This window comes from Gadus chalcogrammus, chromosome 8 (genome assembly GCF_026213295.1).
Source record: "Gadus chalcogrammus isolate NIFS_2021 chromosome 8, NIFS_Gcha_1.0, whole genome shotgun sequence".
Classification (NCBI taxonomy): domain Eukaryota; kingdom Metazoa; phylum Chordata; class Actinopteri; order Gadiformes; family Gadidae; genus Gadus; species Gadus chalcogrammus.
Genome location: NC_079419.1, coordinates 14,452,031 through 14,469,666, shown reverse-complemented (window position 1 = coordinate 14,469,666; position 17,636 = coordinate 14,452,031). Strand labels below are relative to the sequence as shown.

The following is a 17,636-nucleotide window of genomic DNA, read 5'->3' as shown; positions in this document are numbered from 1 at the left end:
ATGAAGATCCACCATCCATCTGATAGAAAGGTGTGGTGGGATTACCACTTCCCTCCTCTTTGAAGAATAGGGAGATCATTGCCTTCAGGTTAATGTAAAGGCTCCTCCACACTTTATATCACTGTGTCTCCAAAGAGCACAGTAGTAGAGAGCTGTGTCTGCCAGGGTTAGCTGGGTTATGGTGAGTTCAGTTGATGTTCTGGATGTCGTGGACGCATAACGACGGTCAGGAATATTCTGTTGGCTGCTATATGATCCTTCTCCTTTCCAGAGTATAAACTGAGGAGCCTGGTTAGAACGTTGTCTGTACCAGTAAAGGAGAACATTTTCATCGCTTGTTGCATAAGTGCATCTGAGTGTTACAGATGCCCCCTCTTTCCCACTGACTTCCGGATTAGCAGGAGCGATGGAGTCCCCAGCTATCAGCCCTGGAAAAAGTCAACATAAGCGATTTGTTAGATTAACATGGACCCTTAAAAACATAACAGAATAAGATCTTAACAACATTGAATAATCAATTATTATTACGAAGTGTATGATAATTCAGTCATATATACAGTGTGTAACATGAGCTTTTCCTCTTACCAGATGGAAGTGCAGCAATAATAATCAACAGCCAGGTTCCCATCTCTACAGCAGGTCTACAGCAACAGGAGAAACCATCTGGTGTTCAGCTCAAGTATGAGACTTACTCTCTTCATGGTACCAGCTCTTAAAGATACAATGACCAACCATGTTGATGAAATAGTAAAGCACCTACTTGACAATACTGACCTCTAGGGGTGGATAAGAGAACTCACCTTCATGTTCACTTTAAGAAGAGTAACTGTGGAAACCTAGATGGTTATTAATTGAATGAGCCATGCGGATAAAAGCTACAAATATAACACACAATTCAAACCGAATCATTTAAAAGAATAAACAAGTGAACTTACTGAAAAAATATAAAAATAAATAATAAAATTGAAAAATGGTAAACATGTATAGTTAATCAGGAAATAAATATTGAGATGAAGTTTTGTGTCAGAAATGTCATTGATCGGGTCTCAGGGGGAGTTGAAAGATTATTTTGTGCTCAGCAGGTTTTTGTACAGCGAGCCTATGTTTCCTGTCACTGTGGGCTGCAGAGCACAGTAGTACAGAGCAGAGTCAGTCACTGCAACAGAGGAGATCTTCAGATCCACTCCAGTCTTCTCTTCAGTCAGTTCAGTGGAAAACCTTTTGTCTGAACCAAGAGACTCAGCTGTTCTGTTGTTACCAAACCCTGAGATGCACAGCAGGAACTGTGGAGGTTCTCCAGGATACTGACGGTACCAGAAAAAATAATCGCTCCCTGTAGCAGTTTTAGAGAGCGTGTAGGACAGAGAAACACTTGTACCGACTAATCTGTTCTCTTTCTGCTTGACAGGAGTGAGGTCCACACTGTAAACACCAGTAAAGATAAGGTTAATATGTAAACATGTTGCCATGGCTATACAAGTTCCCTTTAATCTTTAGAATTTCTGGTGGGCTGTGACTTGAAAAGAGGACTGACATAATTTCAAACACCATGGGAACCCTGGAGCTCAACATGCTACCTCTGTATCTCTGTTGTAAAATACTGTTTATTCACTAGACTCCTGGTGTGAATTCACCTCTCCAGATGCGCCTCCCCTGAACCACAGTTTAAGGTCATGACAAATGCTCTTCAAGTTCCTTGTCAGGTTTTTGTACAGGGAGTCTGTGTTTCCTGTCACTGTGGGCTGCACAGCACAGTAGTACAGAGCAGAGTCTGTCACGGCAGCAGCGGAGATCTCCAGATGGAACATTTTTTTATCACTGTCCTTTTTCAAGGTAAATCCAGATAGCTCCATGTATTCTTTGATAAGGAACTGGGGAGGTGAGCTGGGGTACTGCCGATACCAGAAGAAGGATGTTGCTGAAGAGTAGTTGCAGGAGAGAGTCACGCCGTCTCCTTGTAGAGCCTGGACTGGACTGTCCTGGATTGAGTGGATGGATTGCTGATAACTGTCACCTGCATATGTTAAGAATGAAAGGTCAGTGACTACGACAGTGTTACAGATCCTGGAAAGATTAATGTGAATTAATTCATATGAAGTGCTACATATATTGAGGTCCATGTCTGAATTAGGACAGTGCTTTTAAAGCAGAACTCACCAGTAAACCCAGTGAATAAAACCACTAACATGAAGATCTGCATAGCTAATACTGGAACAAGCAGATGTTGTCAAGCAGCAACAATCAAGAGTCTAGAAGCTGTTGTGTTGACAGATTGTTTCTGATGTGCTGCCTGTCAAGCTCCACCTCCAGCTAGAGTGGCACCAAGGACTGAATGAGACAGGAGAAGACCTTCTACTATACTGGCTCTGTGGAGACCATGAGGACCCAGGAAGAGGAGCGACAGGTGAATGTGAGTTTTAGTTTCAAAGGTCAAGTAGAACCACTGTGGTGACACCATCTCTACATGTATTCATGTCAAATAAAGATCACTTTGTGTTAAAAATATGATTATATTATGTAAACTGATTGGATGAATGTTAGATTGCTGTTAGTTTTGACCAGAGTGCTTGGGACATTCTTCTAGATTGAAAAAGGTTTTAATTTAACGTTGACCCCCTCATTGACTGTCGGAGCAGAGTGTATTTTTGTTTAGTGGGATGGCTGATGGTTATTTTACTGAGATGCCCTACTCATGGGAGTACTGCTACAGTGTATCATTCACACGTAAAACATGAAATCAAAAAACGTATGGTGAGTTCAGTTGATGTTCTGGATGTTGTGGACTGAAAACAACGGTCCCGACTATTCTGTTCAGTACTCATTGACCTTGCTCCTTTAACAAGTATAAAGTGAGGAGCTTAGCTAGGCTGAAGTCTGTACCAGCGAAGATGCACATTGTAGAGCCTGTATATCATAGGTGCATCTGAGTGTTACAGATGCTCCCTCTTTTCCTCTGACTTTCTGTTTATTAGGACAGGTGGAGTTCCCAGCATCAGACCTGGAAAAAGTCTAAATAAAAAATATGTTACATTGACATGGACCATAAAGAACACACCAGGATAAAATGTCTGAAACAATAACCAATGATTGAAATGACCCACATATAGTAACCAATTTGAACCCTAAAATTCCCAATATTATGGAAAGAGAATGAACTACAGAAAGAGAATGAACTTCAGAAAGATTGTAAGATGTTTGGTGTGTGGGGAAAATACAACAGAGGAGTACCGATGTGTTTAAACAGTAATGTCTGATGGTTTAAGGGGGAGAGGGAATTGAGTTTAGTGCTCAGCAGGTTTTTGTACAGGGAGTCTGTGTTTCCTGTCACTGTGGGTTGCAGAGCACAGTAGTACAGAGCAGAGTCTGTCACCGCAGCAGAGGAGATCAGCAGCTCCACAAGTCTCTGTTGTTTGATATGTGTGATGTTCATTCCTGGTATTGGATTAGTTATGATTCCAGAGTATTCCATGATTAGGAACTGTGGTGGTGAGCCGGGGTACTGGCGGTACCATAAGAGACTACTGACTACAGAGCTGTTGTAGCTGCATGAGAGCACCACAGCAGCACCCTCAACAGCACGTTGGACATCCTTCTGTGGACTGATACTGTCTTCAACACTTGGACCTGAAATAAAAAAGGGGATTCAGTCACTGCAACGAGAATCAAATCTACAATACATTCATGTTTCAGACAAAGATGATTTAATTGCACTAATTAGGAGTAATTTGTTGTTTTTCACAAAGATCTTACCACATAAAATGAAACATATCACGAGTGCAAAGAGCATGATGGAGTGAGGCAGTGGAGAGCAGAGCGAGTTCTAGTAAAGCAGGAGAGAGAAACATAGACACATTTTACTCAACAGTCCTTTTGTGGCTGGCTCCTCCCATCATCTCATCTCTCCAAGGCTCTCCAATACCCAGCAGACCTGTTACCATTCATGACCAATAGGGGGCATCACAGTAAAAGCTAAGTTTCGCTAGATAGGTAAACTCATTTAGATTTTCCTTTACTTTGCTAGCGTTTATGAAGCCACCACCAAAGGATTTCAGCTCACTGGATGGGGGTCTTGCTATGTGCATTGTTGAGATTTAATTTATTTAAAGGAGAACCAAACCCCAGCACCACTTGTAGGTTGTTTTCCATTGTAGTGACTCCCTCTTTAGGTGAACACATGCTATTACATTTGTAACTTGGTTACCTGGTCCCCTTTGGATTAATAACGTTGTGACACGGCTGTTGAGGAAATAGTTAAACCATTACTTGATAATACTGACCTCTAGTCAATTATACCAGTTACAATAATCCCAGTAAAGAAAACAATATTCATCACCTGTATCATAGAAGCATCGGAGTGTTACACTTCCTCCCATTTTTCCACTGACTTCCTGTTTATCAGGAGAGATGGAGTCCCAAGCTATCAGCCCTGGAAAGATTCCACATAATGGACGTGATAGATAAAATGTCATATGTGTGTAACATGAGCTTTTCCCAACAGCAAGTTTAAAGCAACAGGAGAAACTGTATGGTGTTCAGCTCAAGTATGGACTTATTCTCTAGATGGTACCAGCTGTTGAAGACACCAACATCAAACATATTGATGAAATACTTCGACACCCACTTGATATTACTGACCTGCAGAACAATTTTAAGATGTTCAGAGTATGGGCAAATTATGAGGTTCTAATGAGTTAGGGTTAGTTAGTAATGTCTGTGCACTGGATTCAGGGGGAGAGGGAAGTGTGTTTTACGCTCGGCAGGTGTTTGCACAGGGAGTCTATGTTTCCTGTCACTGTGGGCCTCAGAGCACAGTAATACAGAGCAGAGTCTGTCACTGCAGCAGAGGAGATCTTCAGATCCACTCCAGTCTTCTCTTCAGTCAGTTCAGTCGAAAACCTTTTGTCTGAACCAAGAGACTCAGCTGTCCTGATGATACCAAGCCCTGAGATGGACAGCAGGAACTCTGGAGGTTCTCCGGAATGCTGATGGTACCAGAAGAAATCATCGCCAGGAGTAGCATCTCTAGAGAGCCTGTAAGACAGAGTAACGGTCGTACCTTCTAAACTGTTCTCTTCCTTTTTGACAGGAGTGAGAACCTCACTATAAACACCTGTAAAACAGAAGGTTCATCCGTAAACATGTTGCCATGGAGATACAAATCTCTTTTTAATCTTCGCATTACAGAAATTCAGGTGGCCACAACTTACCTGTTAATTTATACAGCACAGTAGTACAGAGCAGAGTCTGTCACGGCAGCAGCGGAGATCTCCAGATGGAACATTTGTCTTTCACTGTCCTTTTTCAAAGTAAATCCAGAGAGCTCCATGTGTTCTTTCATAAGGAACTGGGGAGGTGAGCTGGGGTACTGCCGATACCAGAAGAGGTATGTTGCTGACGAGTAGCTGCAGGAGAGAGTCACGCCGTCTCCTTGTAGAGCCTGGACTCTGTCCCGGATTGAGTGGATGGTTTGCTGATAACTGTCACCTGCATATGTTAAGAATGAAAGGTCAGTGACTACGAAAGTGTTAAAGATCCTGGAAACTGCTAAACAAAAAAAAAATATATTGAGGTCCATATCTGAAATAGGACGGTGCTTCTAAAGCAGAACTCACCAATAAACCCGGTGAATAAAACCACTAACATGAAGAGCTGCATAGCTAATACTGAAACAAGCAGATGTTGTAAAGCAGCAACAATCAAGAGTTTAAAAGCTGTTGTTGACAGATTGTTTCTGATGTGCTGCCTGTCAAGCTCCACCTCCAGCTAGAGTGGCACCAAGGACTGAATGAGACAGGAGAAGACCTTCTACTTTACTGTCTCTATGGAGACTACGAGGACTCAGGAAGAGGAGCGACAGAAGCTCTGGCTTTCAAAAGTCAAGGAGAATCACTGTGGCGTCACCATCTCTACATGTACATGTATACAATGTTTAGATAAAATAATTATTGTGTACTCAAAATATGAATGTTAGATGTTTAATGAGTCAGATATTTTTTATTGCTGTAATTCCTTACCCGAAGGGTTGGGTAAATTCTCGTTCTCATGGAACTCTATAACTCTATATAAATATTAATAATATATTTTTACAATTTAACGTTTACTCCCTCATTGACTGTCTTAACATAGTGTGTTTGTGTTCAGTCATACAGCTGATGGTTTTTTAATTTTATCCCTCCTCATGGGAGTCATGCTACAGTGGATCATTAGCAGGTGCAACCACAGTGTCTCTGATCAGCGATGAAGATCCACCATCCATCTGATAGAAAGGTGTGGTGGGATTACCACTTCCCTCCTCTTTGAAGAATAGGGAGATCATTGCCTTCAGGTTAATGTAAAGGCTCCTCCACTCTTTCTATCACTGTGTCTCTGAAGAGCACAGTAGTAGAGAGCTGTGTCTGCCAGGGTTAGCTGGGTTATGGTGAGTTCAGTTGATGTTCTGGATGTCGTGGACGCATAACGACGGTCAGGAATATTCTGTTTGCTGCTATATGATCTTGCTCCTTTATAGAGTATAAACTGAGGAGCCTGGTTAGAACGATGTCTGTACCAGTAAAGGTAAACATCGTCATAGCTTGTTTCATAGGAGCATCTGAGTGTTACAGATGCTCCCTCTTTCCCACTGACTTCCGGATTAGCAGGAGCGATGGAGTCCCCAGCTATCAGCCCTGGAAAAAGTCAACATAAGCGATTTGTTAGATTAACATGGACCCTTAAAAACATAACAGAATAAGATCTTAACAACATTGAATAATCAATTATTATTACGAAGTGTATGATAATTCAGTCATATATACAGTGTGTAACATGAGCTTTTCCTCTTACCAGATGGAAGTGCAGCAATAATAATCAACAGCCAGGTTTCCATCTCTACAGCAGGTCTACAGCAACAGGAGAAACCATCTGGTAAGCTTAGAGACTTATCTCTTAGTGATTCCAGCTGTTAGACACCTACTTGATAATACTGACCTCTAGTGGTGGATAGTGGCTCCCTCAGAATCAATTTAGGGAGAATAAAAGCTGAATTTAATGAGCCATGCTGATAAAAGCTACAAATATACCCCACAATTTAAACCAAATTATTCAAAAATAATATGAACATAGTACTTACTGTAAAAATATTTTCATATTTTTAAATAAGAAATGGTAAACATGCATGATTAAAGGAAATAAATATTGTGATGAGTTCATGTGTTCTGTCAGAAATATCTGTGTTCTGGTCTAAGGGAGATGGAGGCGTGTTTTGTGTTCAGCAGGTTTTTGTACTGGGAGTCTGTGTTTCCTGTCACTGTGGGCCTCAGAGCACAGTAGTACAGAGCAGAGTCTGTCACTGCAACAGAGGAGATCTGTAGCTCCACAAGTCTCTGTTGTTTGATATGTGTGATGTTCATTCCTGGTATTGGATTAGTTATGACTCCAGAGTATTCCATGATTAGGAACTGTGGTGGTGAGCCGGGGTACTGGCGGTACCAGAGACTACTGACTACAGAGCTGTTGTAGCTGCATGAGAGCACAACACCAGCACCCTCAACAGCACGTTGGACATCCTTCTGCTGACTGATACTGTCTTCAACACTTGGACCTGAAATAAAAAATGGGATTCAGTCAGTGCAACGAAAATCAAATCTACAATACATTCATGTTTCAGACAAAGATGATTTAATTGCACTAATTAGGAGTAATTTGTTGTTTTGACAAAAATCTTACCACATAAAATGCAACATATCACGAGTGCAAAGAGCATGATGGAGTGAGGCAGTGGAGAGCAGAGCGAGTTCCAGTAAAGCAGGAGAGAGAAACATAAACACATTTTACTCAACGGTCCTTTTGTGGCTGGCTCCTCCCATCATCTCATCTCTCCAAGGCTCTCCAATACCCAGCAGACCTGTTACCATTCATGACCAATAGGGGGCATCACAGCAAAAGCTGAGTTTCACTATGGGTAAACTCATTTTGATTTTCCTTTACTTTGCTAGCGTTTATGAAGCCACCACCAAAGGATTTCATCTCATTGGATAGGGGTCTTGCTATGTGCATTGTTGAGATTTAATTTATTTAAAGGAGAACCAAACCCCAGCACCACTTGTAGGTTGTTTTCCATTGTAGTGACTCCCTCTTTAGGTGAACACATGCTATTACATTTATAACTTGGTTTCCTGGTCCACTTTGGATTAATAACGTTGTGACACGGCTGTTGAGGAAATAGTCAAACCATGACTTGATTATACTGATCTCTAGTAAATTATGCCAGTTACTATAATCCCAGTAAAGAATAACATATTCATCAACTGTATCATAGCAGCATCTGAGTGTTACACTTCCTCCCACTTTTCCACTGACTTCCTGTTTATCAGGAGAGATGGAGTCCCAAGCTATCAGCCCTGGAAAGATTCCACATAATGGACATGATAGATAAAATGTCATGTGTGTATCATGAGCTTTTCCCAACAGCAAGTTGAAAGCAACAGGAGAAACTGTATGGTGTTCAGCTCAAGTAAGGACTTATTCTCTTCATGATACCAGCTGTTGAAGACACCAACATCAAACATATTGATGAAATACTTCGACACCTACTTGATATTACTGACCTGCAGAACAATTTTAAGATGTTCAGAGTATGGGCAAATTATGAGGTTCTGATGAGTTAGGGTTAGTTAGTAATGTCTGTGCACTGGATTCAGGGGGAGAGGGAAGTGTGTTTTACGCTCGGCAGGTGTTTCTACAGGGAGTCTGTGTTTCCTGTCACTGTGGGCCTCAGAGCACAGTAGTACAGAGCAGAGTCTGTCACTGCAGCAGAGGAGATCTTCAGATCCACTCCAGTCTTCTCTTCAGTCAGTTCAGTTGAAAACCTTTTGTCTGAACCAAGAGACTCAGCTGTCCTGATGATACCAAGCCCTGAGATGGACAGCAGGAACTCTGGAGGTTCTCCGGAATGCTGATGGTACCAGAATAAATCATCGCCAGGAGTAGCATCTCTAGAGAGCCTGTAAGACAGAGTAACGGTCGTACCTTCTAAACCGTTCTCTTCCTTTTTGACAGGAGTGAGAACCTCACTATAAACACCTGTAAAACAGAAGGTTCATCCGTAAACATGTTGCCATGGAGATACAAATCTCTTTTTAATCTTTGCATTACAGAAATTCAGGTGGCCACAACTTACCTGTTAATTTATACAGCACAGTAGTACAGAGCAGAGTCTGTCACTTCAGCAGCGGAGATCTCGAGATGGAACATTTTTTGTTTTTCATTGTCCTTTTTCAAGGTAAATCCAGATAGCTCCATGTAATCTTTGCTAAGGAACTGGGGAGGTGAGCTGGGGTACTGCCGATACCAGAAGAAGGATGTTGCTGAAGAGTAGCTGCAGGAGAGTCACGCCGTCTCCTTGTAGAGCCTGGACTCTGTCCTGGATTGAGTGGATGGGTTGCTGATGACTGTCACCTGCATATGTTAAGAATGAAAGGTCAGTGACTACGACAGTGTTAAAGATCCTGGAAAAAGCTATATGAATTAATTCATGTGAAGTGCTACACATATATTGAGGTCCATATCTGAATTAGGACGGTGCTTCTAAAGCAGTACTCACCAATAAACCCGGTGAATAAAACCACTAACATGAAGAGCTGCATTGCTAATACTGAAACAAGCAGATGTTGTAATGCAGCAACAATCAAGAGTTTAAAAGCTGTTGTTGACAGATTGTTTATGATGTGCTGCCTGTCAAGCTCCACCTCCAGCTAGAGTGGCACCAAGGACTGAATGAGACAGGAGACTACGAGGACCATCTGGTGTTCACCTCAAGTATGAGACTTATTCTCTTCATGGTACCAGCTCTTAAAGATACAATTACCAACCATGTTGATGAAATAGTAAAGCACCTACTTGATAATACTGACCTCTAGGGGTGGATAAGAGAACTCACCTTCATGTTCACTTTAAGAAGAGTAACTGTGGAAACCTAGATGGTTTTTAATTGAATGAGCCATGCGGATAAAAGCTACAAATATAACACACAATTCAAACCGAATCATTTAAAAGAATAAATGAGTGAACTTACTGAAAAGATATAAAATAAACAATAAAATTGAAAAATGGTAAACATGTATAGTTAATCAGGAAATAAATATTGAGATGAATCATGTGTTGTGTCAGAAATGTCATTGATCGGGTCTCAGGGGGAGTTGAAAGATTGCTTTGTGCTCAGCAGGTTTTTGTACAGGGAGTCTGTGTTTCCTGTCACTGTAGGCTGCACAGCACAGTAGTACAGAGCAGTCTGTCACTGCAGCAGCGGAGACCTCCAGATGGAACATTTATTTTGCACTGTCCTTTTGCAAAGTAAATCCAGATAGCTCCATGTAATCATTGATTAATAACTGGGGAGATGAGCTGTGCTACTGTTGTTACCAGAAGAAGTATGTTGCTGAAGAGTAGCTGCAGGAGAGAGTCACGTTGTTTCTTTGTAGAGCCTGGAAAATGTCCTGGATTGAGTGAATGATTTGCTGATAACTGTCACCTGCATATGTTGAGACTGAAATGTCAGTGACTAGCCTACTACAGTGTTAAAGATCCTGGAAATAGCAATATGATTTAATTCATATGAACTGCTAAACATAAATTGAGGTCAATGTCTGAATAAGGACAGTACTTCTAAAGCAGAACTCACCAGTAAACCCAGTGAATAAAACCACTAATTTGAAGAAATGCATAGTTAATACTGGAACAAGCAGCTTCTTCCATCTTCTTCGGCACCTTCTAAATAAATCGCTGTTTCTCGTTTTCCGACGGCGACATCAATCAGACTATCGTCCTTATACTTCCAGCTCACGGCCCCCGGGAAAAATTTCGAGCATGCGCCCAACGCTGATCGGATTCTAATCCGATCGGCCGTATACATGCACACTTAATTCGACTAACAATTGAATAATCTGGGGTCTTAATTAGACTACGAGTAACTCGATTCGATTCGACTTTAGTCCGACCTTTTGGTAGGCCGTATGCATGGCCGTATGTCGGTCGCCGCGGCAGCTACCTAAACATCATGACATCATAGCAGCGCGACACAGTGTAGCCTGCTCAATAAAAACAAAGGAAAAGAGGAACGCGACACATTAAACCAAGAGCTACCATGGATGTCGTCAGGGGCGGCCCCAGCACATTTTGCGCTCTAGGCGAGGGGGGGGGGGGGGTATGAAGCGATCGTTGACGGGGGGGGGGGGGGGGGGGGGGGGGTGAAGCGATTGTTGACGGGGGGGGGGGGGGTGAAGCGATTGTTGACGGGGGGGGGGGGCGCACGTGTTCTTGACAGGGAGACGTGGCCAATACATGATTTTTTTTTTTTTTTTTTTTTTTTTTCGCGCATTTTATATTTTGCGCCCCCCCTCTAGATGGCGCTCTAGGCGGCCGCCTGACCCGCCTGTAGGGAAGGCCGCGCCTGGATGTCGTACAGCAACAGTTTCGGAACGTCTCCACTTCCTTGTTTGCCCAAGCTTAAGTTTTGCGCGACATGTCCATTGTCCAGAATAATAATCCACGGGTACTATTTGTTTGTTTTTATCCCCATGTCGCCCGGAAGTGACGATTCTGTCGCCAATCAACGCAGGGTGTGTGTAGCTCGAACTTGCCGGCACCCTTTCAGGTGTCTCAGTACCCCAAAGGGGGAGTACTGGAGACAAGTGCGAAACGAGTCAGCTCAGTACGGCTCAGTCCGGGTCCCGCCTACTATTGGCGGTGGAAACGCGAACCGTGCCGCACCTTTGCGAACCGAACAAAACTGCACCCTCTGGTGGAAATGCGCCATTAATAATCCAATCATAGTCGGACAAAGCCAATAATTCGACTTTCTTCAGTGTCATGTAAATGCACTAGACTCAGCTGTTCTGTTGTTACCAAACCCTGAGATGTACAGCAGGAACTGTGGAAGTTCTCCAGGATACTGACTGTACCAGAAGAAATCATCGCCAGAAGTAACAGCTCTTGAGAGCCTGTAAAACAGAGTAACTGTTGTTCCTTCTAAACTGTTCTCTTCCTTCTTGACAGGAGTGAGATCCTCACTATAAACACCTGTAAAACACCTACTTGATAATACTGACCTCGAGGGGTGGATGTGAGGCCTCACCTTCAGAATCAATGAGTTATTAATTTAATAAGACATCAATTCGACACAAATAAAATAAACTATTTTAACCAGAATATTTTAAACAAGATAATGCAAATGAAAAAACTGCTGGCAAATTATAAAATATTGGGATTATGGTGAAAGTGGATGATTCATTAGGTGTACACTGTTGTGATGAGTGATCATGTTTGGTCATTTATGTCTGTGTGCTGGTTTCAGGGGTAGAGGAAAAGTTGTTTAGTGTTCAGCAGGTTTTTGTACAGGGAGTCTGTGTTTCCTGTCACTGTGGGCCTCAGAGCACAGTAGTACAGAGCAGAGTCAGACAGCTGCAGGTTCTGGATGCTCAGAGGAACTGATTTGATTTGGATTTGGGCATCAAATCGGTCTTTGCGGAACTCTGGAGCATTATCTCCTCCAAATGTAGAGCGTCGTAGCATGAACCTGGGGAAGTCATGGGTTTGTTGTTTGTACCAGAACAAACTGGGACTACTGTCAGTGGTCTCAAATGTACAGCGAAGACTAACTGTGAGTCCTTCAGTGGCAATGACATATTCTCCGGTCTGATTGACTCTGTCTTCTCCATTACACTCTGGGGAAGAACAGAAGATGGCGATTATTGAATGAGATCAATGATGAGAGGAGAGTCAACAAGAGTCTTTAAGGAGTTACCAAGCAAGAGAGTGAGAACCCAGATTATCCCACATAATGACCAATGATAGATTAACATGGACCATAGAGAACACAATAGAATAGAAGGTCTAAAAAATCCATTAACAAATAATTATAAAGTTATTAATGATTCAGTTATGTACTGGTATGTCGTTTGAAACATAAGGTTTTGATCTTACCCGATAGAAGTGAAGCAATAATAATCCACAGCCAGGTTTCCATCTCAACAGCAGGTCTACAGCAACTGGTGTTCAGCTCAAGTATGAGTCTTATTCTCTTCATGCTACCAGCTGTTAAAGACACAATGATTAAACATGTTGATTACATAGACAAATTCTGGCTTATATTGACCTCTAGTGGTGGATAAGAGATCTCACCTTCATATTCACTTAAAAGGATACTTCACCGTTGGAGATATGAAGGTTATATGAAGTATATAATTCTATGTATTATAAATGTGCAAAAAAAAATCGAACTATCTATGAACTATTTACAAAAAAAATAAATAATAATATTAACTATTTACAAAAATAAAATGTGTAGGGTGAGTTTGCTAGAGTCAAAATAGTCACATCTTGAGCATCTACTGTCTCCTGGTAGCCATGGTACTGCCCATCTTGTGCTGGGTAATTAGCGCTGATGGCCTGGACAACACATCCTGTCTCAGAATCAGAATCTCTTTGTTGTCTTTGCACAAAGTGCAACGAAATTAGGGTAGAGGCTCTCAAAATAAGTGTGTTTTTAAAAAAAAGATTTTTTAATAAACAAACAAAATGTGAGAAGGGTTATTTAAAAAATATATATGTATAGAATGCTAAGGAATTCAAAAGCAAATATATATAATTAAAAATGTCAGCCAATATTAAAGTTCAGATTGGTATGATAATGCAATAATTTATAATTCTGCATTATTTAGGGAAATTACAGCTCTGGGGTAGAAACTGTTTTTTTGCCTCTTTGTTTTTGATCTGATTGCCCCGTAGCAACTCCCAGAGGGCAACCGTTCAAACAGGTTATGGCCTGGGTGGGATGAGTCTCTCAGGATGCTATGAGCTCTCCTGAGGCAGTGTCTATTGTAGACATCCTCAAGAGATAGAAGAGGACATCCAGTTACTTTTGACTACTGTGTGTTCACATCAAACACGAAATTTTTCGCCCGTTCGCCTTGTCGCTGAAGTTTTGTCGCGCCACACATCATAATCTGTCGCTGTGCAAGTTTTGTCGAATTTGTCGCGCCACAACAAGATAACCACCATTGCATGTGTTTACCTTTTGTGGAAGAGGGAAAGACGTCGGAGGACCCAACGCAGTATATTCATAATATTCTAATGACCACGGAAGAGGCAGTGAATGAAGTATTGAATTGACAGAGATTTATTAGATAGGCCTACCTAATAAACCGTTGGAACACACAAGACCGGAAACATAGCAACGCCGGTAAACAAACCCCGAGAAGCCCAATCCCTATTAGAGCTCCCCGCGCTACGGCCATCCGGAGGCGCACAGAGCTTTTGGTCGTGATATTATGCATACAAATATTATATTATATACTATTATATTATATATAGAGCTCCGGGAGTCGCAAACGGCAACATTCACTTTCTCCTCCATGCTGCAGTTCACCCCGGACTGCAATGCACTGAGTTTGACGGTTGAACGCTGATTGGCTGTTACGTTACACATGTCACTCAGTGGCCACGCTGTTGAAGGCTGTTGGCTGTCATCACGTGAAATTCGGTTCACGAATTTCAACTCGAGCGAATTTGTCGCGCCACAAATCCTCGTGGACGCGCTCGCCTGTGCAGGGCGAAAGTGTGGCGCGATAAATCGAAACCTGTCGCCGGTTTTCTTTCGCGAAAAATTTGCCCGATGCGCGTCTATACGTTCACTTTGTATGGGATCGATGTCGATTTTAAATGCTCTTACACACTTGATTACATTTCTACTTTATTCCGGTCACCAATTTTTACATTGCATGGTCTTGCTGTGCGTGCAATACAATGTAAAGTTGTGTTGTTTGTTTTCGGGCTGTTTTGCTAAAGAGGCTAACGTAGCTAACAATAAACAACGGCTAGCCAATTTCATGCCACAATCACCAAGACAAACAGGAACGCTATGAATGCTCCGAGACCGGAAGTGATGTCAAACGTGCAACTCGGAAGGCTGGCATCCGAGGATTCAGGAACACACCATTAGTGTCTATAGGCGAACAGAGCAAACCGGTGCGCTCCGGCTCCTCGTCCTCAGCAAGAGGCAAGGCTTGTTCAGCTGCAGCCGCAGCAGCCTCCCCCTCTATTTGTGTAAATTCTTCCTGGCTGTATTCTGGCTCGTACAAATAACACTTGTACCTTCTATACTGTTCTCCTTCAGGAGTGAGGTCCACACTATAAACACCTGTAAAGATAAGGTTAATCTGTAAAGGTGTTGCCATGGAGATAAAAGTTCCCTTTAATCTGGTAGGCTATGACTTACCTGTTAATTTACAAACTACAAGTAGAAAGAGGACTGACATCATTTCAAACACCACGGGAGCCTTGATGCTCAACATGCCACCTCTGTATCCTTGTTGTAACATACTGTTTCTTCACTAGACTCCTGGTGAATTTACCTCTCCAGTTGCCCCTCCCCTGAACCACAGTTGAATTCAATGACAAATGCTCTTCCAGTTCTTTGTCAGGGTTTTGTACTGGGAGTCTGCGTTTCCTGTCACTGTGGGCTGCATAGCACAGTACAGAGCAGAGTCTGTACTCTGAAACAATGTTTTCTCACGATCAAATACTCATCAGTCCTAAAAGTTATGGGCATGTACATGATGTCTGTGTCAAGAAAATATGTGTTTGCTGTACGGTGTTTGCAGATGCATTGATTTAAAAGTACAACTTATTACCGCTGTATCAGCTGTTCTTTCCCAAATAATTTACCAAGAATGTGTGGCTATAGGTAGATGAGAGAAGCAAAGTGTATGCGCGAGGTGCACAAGCAACATTATGCATGCGCCCTTGAAATAGCATCTGAACAACGCGCCACTGACTTTAAAACAGGTATTTCCTAGTTTGAGGCGCAAGTCAAGTGGTTTCTGAAACGGCAAGATAGCACCAGGGAATGTTTGCCCCAGAACACGCCTCCCCCTTTCGCCGAGCCGCCCCTTGGGGCGCAAGATCATTCCCTATACCGACGTGTGGCGCAGGAGGGAAAAGAACGCTCTGCGCCAGTTGCAAACTAGCAACGACACATGCGCCAGTGATTAAGTCAATTGCGCTGGATGCAAGATAGGTTCCACTGCGAGATATTGTTACGTTTTGGCAAGGGGCCATGTAATAAGCGGGATAATGTATAGAACGTTGCCGGTCATTATCGAAAATAATATGCTTCAGGGCGAAGCAAGACACCTCAGCTTCGCGTCGGGGTCCGGTTCGCCCTGTCGGGGCTTATTTTCCCGATAACGACCAGCGTTCTGTGCAACAATATCCCTTACATATATCATATAAGTCCAGACCAACATAATGGTTGTGCGCGAGAGACACACAAACGTACATTCAGATTGCATGATAGGAATAGATCTATTCCGATTAGAAATCGAATTGGATCAGAAATTTTCTCCCGTTTGTCGCGGCCCACCTGTCACGTCTCTATTCCCCACCAGTGGGGCGAGCCCCACACTTTGAGAAGCGCTGGCGTAGCCTAAATACACTGGCACTGGGCGGAGTGTGGGGCTCCTACCACTAGGAGATGCCCCCGCACCACGGCCCAAAATACATTTCAAAGTGGACCGGCCCACCGGGAAACCTCCCAATCTTCCCGATGGCCATCCGCCTCTGGTATATAGTTGATAACCTTGATAAGTCATTCATGTTGTTAACATTAAAATGTAGGGTATTAAAGGAGTAATCGGTAGGGTAGGGGTAAGACAGTGTATACCGAAACACGTCATCAAGAAGCAGGTAGGGGTTGGACAGTGAATACAGAGACAGGTCATCAAGGGGCAGGTAGGGGTAAGACAGTGTATACCGAAACATGTCATCAGGAAGCAGGTGTTGGACAGTGAATACAGAGACAGGTCATCAAGGAGCAGGTAGGCAAGGCCGCCTTAATGCACGGGCTTACCTGGGTTGAAGCCCAAGGGCCTACGACGATCAGGGGGCCTATCATGAGCTGCATCATTTTTAAACTGGCTCATGATCCCGATCGGCGTAGGCCGTAGACAATGTGATTTTGGGTCCTTGCGGACCCTCCTTGCGTACACCGCAAGGGCCGCACGTGCGCCTCCCAAAAAACATAACCTTCTGTCGAGGCGACGCAGCAGCAACGGCTGTGATTGGCCGCTAACTAAAACTCGACGTGGAACCATAAACGTTCACGACTGCGTCGAAGTGTCTGCGGGTTCATTGCGTTGCGGGAAGGTGGGACCATGAAAAGGAATGGGAGTCATGCTACAGTGGATCATTAACAGGTGCAACCACAGTGTCTCTGATCAACCATGAAGATCCAACATCCATCTGATAGAAAGGTGTGGTGGGATTACCACTTCCCTCCTCTTTGAAGAATAGAGAGATCATTACCTTCAGGTTTATGTAAAGGCTCCTCCACACTTTATATCACTGTGTCTCTCAAGAGCACAGTAGTAGAGAGCTGTGTCTGCCAGGGTTAGCTGTGTTATGGTGAGTTCAGTTGATGTTCTTGATGTTGTGGACTCATAACGAGTGTCAGGAATACTCTGACTGTCGCTCCCTTTTGCTCCTTTCCAGAGTATAAACTGAGGAGCCTGGTTAGAACGATGTCTGTACCAGTAAAGGTCAACATAGTCAGAGCTTGTTCCATAAGTGCATCTGAGTGTTACAGATGCCCCCTCTTTCCCACT

General features: G+C 43.0%; 1 protein-coding gene and 1 gene segment (V, D, J or C); both read right to left on the bottom strand.

The window, feature by feature from the left end:
• Positions 1 to 1,604: 1,604 nt before the first annotated feature.
• Positions 1,605 to 2,680, bottom strand: LOC130387877 (T cell receptor alpha variable 18-like). The segment is given in 2 exon segments: positions 1,605 to 2,014; positions 2,158 to 2,680. Coding segments are annotated over 2 exon segments (453 nt in total).
• Positions 2,681 to 12,316: 9,636 nt separating this feature from the next.
• LOC130387819 (T cell receptor alpha variable 38-2/delta variable 8) lies at positions 12,317 to 13,076 on the bottom strand. Its single transcript, XM_056597103.1, has 2 exons — positions 12,958 to 13,076; positions 12,317 to 12,698 (listed from the first exon to the last, which is right to left on the bottom strand). The coding sequence occupies exons 1-2, from the start codon at positions 13,058 to 13,060 to the stop codon at positions 12,325 to 12,327; spliced, it is 477 nt and encodes a 158-aa protein (XP_056453078.1). The 5' UTR covers positions 13,061 to 13,076; the 3' UTR covers positions 12,317 to 12,324.
• Positions 13,077 to 17,636: the final 4,560 nt, after the last annotated feature.